Source organism: Brassica oleracea, chromosome C9 (genome assembly GCF_000695525.1).
Source record: "Brassica oleracea var. oleracea cultivar TO1000 chromosome C9, BOL, whole genome shotgun sequence".
In the NCBI taxonomy this organism is placed as follows: domain Eukaryota; kingdom Viridiplantae; phylum Streptophyta; class Magnoliopsida; order Brassicales; family Brassicaceae; genus Brassica; species Brassica oleracea.
The window spans coordinates 3,474,954-3,480,162 of record NC_027756.1 but is presented as its reverse complement, the minus strand read 5'-3'; the positions used below and the strand labels follow the sequence as shown (position 1 = coordinate 3,480,162).

Below are 5,209 nucleotides of genomic sequence, written 5' to 3'. Positions count from 1 at the left end.
AATTATTTACTCGATAATATAAATCTATGAAGCGAAAAATTTAATTTTTTAAAAACTTTCTAAATTTGTGAAATGTTACAATATCTTTGAATATGACAATAAAAAAATATTTTACTAATCTTTATATATATAGTTACGATTTTAATAATGAAATAATAATCCGAAAATATATATATAGAAGAAGATACAAATACATGTGAAAGTATGAAACAATCTATTCAATGAAAAAATATACAGTAAACTTATTATGTTTTAAAAATTGATAGACTCATATATATTATAATATATATCAATTTAGAATTGAAAACAAAATATTTATATAAAAATAAATGAAAATAAAAACTCGCGCGGTTGCGCGGATCGAGATCTAATTATCAAAGTTAAATCTGAACTAATCCTTGAAACTTAAAAACAGGTATTTTATAATTCAAGATATTTTCAGTGACAGAAAAAAACAATTAAAAAAAACTATTTTCATATTTTCAAATTCAACCATATAAATATGCAATATTTAATTTTATAAAAATCAATAAAGGTAATTTTCACTTGAAAAAATAATATGGGTATTGCGTCCAAAAATATAATAATAGGACAGCATCCAAAGAGAGGTTTAATTTTGTCGCCTTGCTCACTCTCGTCTCTGCTTCCTTTTTGCCCGATTTGCCTTTATAACGGCTGCTGCAAAAAGCTGTATCCTCTTGCAGAGCTCACTCATTAATGGAGGAGAACAAGAGATTCAAAAAAGTTTGTGTTTTTTGCGGAAGTAACTCTGGTCACAGAGATGTTTTCAGCCTTGCTGCTATCGAACTTGGCAATGAACTGGTTTGTTATCTCTTCTCTCCATTTCTTTTCTTTAATCAAATATCGCTGTTTTAGTGATAAAGATATGAACTTTACGGTCCAGTGAACTCAAAAATCAGAACTTTTCTTGTTCCTGTGAATGTTTTCAGACATGGGTTTAAGTTTTGTTGTCCTTTTATGTTCTGTAGTGACAGAACTTACGAAGTGCTCTTTTGCAAGTCGTTTATAGTTTGGTCTGAATTTTTAGATTTGGTGATTAAAGTTGTTTTGTTTGGAACAAGAGTCAAATTTTTACTTGAGCATGTCTGAATACAATGTGTTAATCTTTTGTGTGCTTCTGTGTGAATTGTGTTAGGTGAAGAGAAAGATAGATTTGGTTTATGGCGGAGGAAGTGTTGGACTAATGGGTTTGATATCTCGGAGAGTCTCAGAAGGTGGTTGTCATGTACTTGGGTTAGTTTCAAGACTCTCTTCCACTTTCTTTAGATGCAACTTCAAATCTCCATTTAAGAAGAGTTTTTTTTTGAAATGTAGGATCATTCCACAAGCTCTGATGCCTATTGAGGTATGGTTCTTCATCACTCTGCATCTTCTTAACTATTTGAAAAGTTTGAGATTTTCTTCAATTTCTTTAGCAGATATCTGGTGAGACTGTTGGAGAAGTAAGAATCGTTGCAGACATGCACGAGCGCAAAGCTGCAATGGCACAAGAAGCTGAGGCTTTCATTGCCCTCCCTGGCGAGTTTTCAAAAACCTCTAAGCAAGTTTATATATGTTTCTCCATGTTTTTTTTAAAGAAGATGGCTTCTTGTTTTCATCAGGAGGTTATGGAACTATGGAGGAACTGCTGGAGATTATTACATGGGCACAGCTTGGTATCCATAAGAAGACGGTACTTGAAAACCATTTCCACTTTTTGTTAAAGCAGTTTTACCATTTAATAATCCTGTATTATTTTCTGCAGGTTGGTCTTTTGAATGTTGATGGTTACTACAACAATCTGCTTGCTTTGTTTGATACTGGAGTTGAAGAAGGTTTTATTAAGCCAGGTGCTCGTAATATCGTTGTTTCTGCCCCATCTGCCAAAGAGCTTCTGGAGAAGATGGAGGTAACATACATACAACAACAAGAACACTTTAGATCATTGTTTCTTGTGGTCTATTGTTTCAGTGTTTTTTTTGTTACTTCTTGGCAGCTATATACTCCTTCACACAAGCACATTGCTTCTCACCAAAGCTGGAAAGTTGAGCAACTGGCTGGAGATTCTTAACAATCTGTTTAGCATTTGAAACAGCATGTGTGTTTGCATTCAACAGTAGAAAAGCTTTTGGTGTATGGTTAAAGCCATTTATTATTATTCAGATTTTTGGATCATACATAATGTCTTCTTCTTCTACTTCTTTTGGAAATCAGAATGATCTGTCATGTCTTTTGGACAAAAATAATGTGACAGATTCTAAGGTTTGGATAGAGACAGCTTACTCAACTCACATGGAAAGCATTTAGTAACTGTCTGTTTTGAAAGCAACTTTGGCTATGAGGGCCCTTCCTTCATCTCTGTCTCTTAATTTACAGAAAATAAAACACTCTTTTTCTGTCTTCACATTAGTCTTAAAGAAATAGCCAAACTAGTAACTGTTCAAGGATGGTGAGATGATGTTGAAATACTCAACAATGTACTTATAGTTCATAATATTCCCTGCAACTGTACAATGCATAAGCTTTTATAGATCAGAACAGGACTTTGTTTCACTTGTCTTTTTTTTTACCATTTTTGTCTACCTCAGTACATGTCTAAACCTTATATCCATTTCACTTTGGAGTTTTAGCCTCTTTGTTCCTTTCTTTGCCACAAGCCCAGGATTCATAGGCCTATGGAGTCTGTAAACCGGTCTTTTACTTCTTTAGTGACTTCCTTTGTATAATACTAGGCCCAACTTTCAAAATCCCCATTAGTTTTATTATTCACAGGCAGTCTGCATTTCAACCATAACCAGCTCTGAAATTTTATGGAATTCGAAATAATTACGGTTTTGGATTCAAATGTCATGGCTTATGGTAAAATCCCTAGTTTGTGAAATAATATGAGGTCGAGGAACTATATTTCAATGATTCTCATTTGTAACAAAATAAGATGCTAAAGAAGTACTACAGTTTCAGAATATCATGTTAAACTGTGAACACACATACACTATATATAAGGAACTAGAAGCAATGTGAGTAAAAGAAACATAATAAATCAGTCTCAAGGTGAATACTCTGAATAGCATTGTTTTCACTATCTTTTCTCAAACCACGTATTGTTATGTTGCCTTGGCAAGCCATAGGGGAAACTGAAAAAGTTGATGAAACTCTTTAAGAACCTTAGTTCATACTTGAGTGGTCGTGGAAGCCCTCGTAAGTTGTTATCTCATACTTGAGTGATTGTGAAAGCCCTCGTAAGTTGTTATCACAAAGCTCGGATCATCTCTATCTCTTTCAACTCTTTTCTTCACGGGACAGCCATCAGCTGAACATTTGTAATAGTTTCTACATATGAACATGGACATCATGATTACAGTTAGCCAGTGGTTTGGTGCATTTCATTTTCAGCTCATAAAGGTTGAGTTTTAGAAGATGTAATTCAAGAACTGAGAAAATGTTGTTCCTTACCTGGGATTTGGGCTGTTCTTCACCATCTTCTTCCCATACTTTCTCCACTTGAACCCATCGTCAAGCACTTCAACTTCAGACTGTGTCTTGAATGCCACTCTCTCTTTAACTTTCTTATTTTCTTTCTTAACTTGGTTTTCTTGCATACGGAAATAAAAAAGAAAACAAATAGATTTAGGGTCCAAATGGTAACATACTGAATAACTTTGTTGCAGTTATAATAGTAACAAAACATATAAATTCATAAACATTTAGAAATTTTTGTTATTATTAATTGCGATGCGGTTTTAGCATAGAATGACTTTTAAAAAACACTATAATCAGGCTTTATGTCTTTGCTCTCATAGTCTGATGCATAAGGTTGATGAAATCCTCAATGACATATATGTTTTGACAGCTCTGTGATTCTGTTTTCATTCATGATGGTTTCTTTCTTATATGGTTTCTACAGAACGAAAGAGAGACTTACCGGCCGAAGCAGTGGCTGTAGCAGCAGAAGCGTTGGTACTTGAAGATTCAGGATGACCCAAACTGCTAGAGGAACCAGAGAAGAAAGCAGCAGCATCACTGGTCTGATAAGGATAAGATTGATTCATTCCGGAAACCGCAGAGGCAAGATCATCATCCATCCATTCATCTGACAAGTATAGATCCGGATGGTCTAAACCTGAGTGAGTATCATCACTGAAACTCCTCGCCAAGTTCGTCTCCGCATCATTCATAACTCGAATACTACTACTTAGTGCCTATAAGTTTCTAATAAATCTTTCTATTTCCAAGTTTTGAAGGCTAGCTTTAGAAAGGAAGCTTCGAGGTAAGTGTTTGAATATACTTTGTAGAAACGTGTACTTTGTGGGTACAGTTTCCCAAGGAAACTTACATTAGAAGATGTAGTAGTCTTACAATGACCTGTGGTTGACTTGTGTATTGGCCCACGACTACTAGTCTTCTTATTTCAAGTCCTTTTCATAATTCTCCTCGTGCAGGACTTAAGGCTTAAGTTACGCTACCACAGTTCACAAGCGTCCCATCACTAAGAATAACATCAATGCATTCAAGTAAGAAATGTTGTTCAAGAGATAAAGACATGCAGTAGTTGACTTGCAAAGATAGAAAGGACTTATGAATCAGACTGTTGAATTTTCTAGTCAACCGGACTTTGCTATGTATAGATTTTTTTTTTTTTTTGAACACAACTTGTTTTCATTAATCATTAACTTGCACGAGTACAATAACTAGAGGGAATTAAACATCCTCTTTGATTAAAAAGATAAACAACATAAGCTAAATGAGATAAACCTTCATAAAAAGTTGACAGCGAATTCGAGACGAAGCTTGAATGCGTCGATAAAATCTTCACGACCAGCTGAAAGATAGTCACATAATGTGACGTTGAAAGCCAGCTCTCACCTACGAGAAATCCAAAAATAATCTCGGTTGCCTCTTCAGGTCCCGTAGAGACCGCTACACAAGAAGACAGACCGGTAGAGAAACTAAAGCCAGAACTCAGTAATAGAACTGAGAAAGTGTATCCTTTCATTGAAAGAAGGTATGAGATCCACTCCTTATGAGAGGAGGGTAGAACAAGCAACCAAGATGTTCCCGATGAATCCAACGGAAAACTCTTCATAACTAAAAGATATATCATTATGCGCAATTCAAAGGGACCAATGAATCCACCGGAAATCCTTTGCGACTTAGCCAAAATCAATGAAACCATGTCCATTTCTGAACTGTGTTTACCTGAGCTAAGCCG

General features: G+C 35.0%; 2 protein-coding genes across 3 annotated transcripts; one reads left to right on the top strand and one right to left on the bottom strand.

The window, feature by feature from the left end:
• The first annotated feature begins 589 nt into the window (after nucleotides 1-589).
• LOC106318615 (cytokinin riboside 5'-monophosphate phosphoribohydrolase LOG8-like) lies at nucleotides 590-2,287 on the top strand. Of its 2 annotated transcripts, none has more exons than XM_013756668.1 (7): nucleotides 590-822; nucleotides 1,157-1,254; nucleotides 1,336-1,366; nucleotides 1,440-1,539; nucleotides 1,623-1,693; nucleotides 1,766-1,909; nucleotides 1,997-2,287. In XM_013756668.1, the coding sequence occupies exons 1-7, from the start codon at nucleotides 718-720 to the stop codon at nucleotides 2,069-2,071; spliced, it is 624 nt and encodes a 207-aa protein (XP_013612122.1). In that variant the 5' UTR covers nucleotides 590-717; the 3' UTR covers nucleotides 2,072-2,287. The 2 variants fall into 2 exon arrangements, with proteins under 2 accessions (XP_013612122.1, XP_013612121.1); XM_013756667.1 differs by having other exon boundaries at nucleotides 1,437-1,539.
• Nucleotides 2,288-2,950: 663 nt separating this feature from the next.
• On the bottom strand, nucleotides 2,951-4,175 carry LOC106317421 (probable WRKY transcription factor 50). Its single transcript, XM_013755245.1, has 3 exons — nucleotides 3,923-4,175; nucleotides 3,454-3,592; nucleotides 2,951-3,330 (listed from the first exon to the last, which is right to left on the bottom strand). The coding sequence occupies exons 1-3, from the start codon at nucleotides 4,173-4,175 to the stop codon at nucleotides 3,207-3,209; spliced, it is 516 nt and encodes a 171-aa protein (XP_013610699.1). The 3' UTR covers nucleotides 2,951-3,206.
• Nucleotides 4,176-5,209: the final 1,034 nt, after the last annotated feature.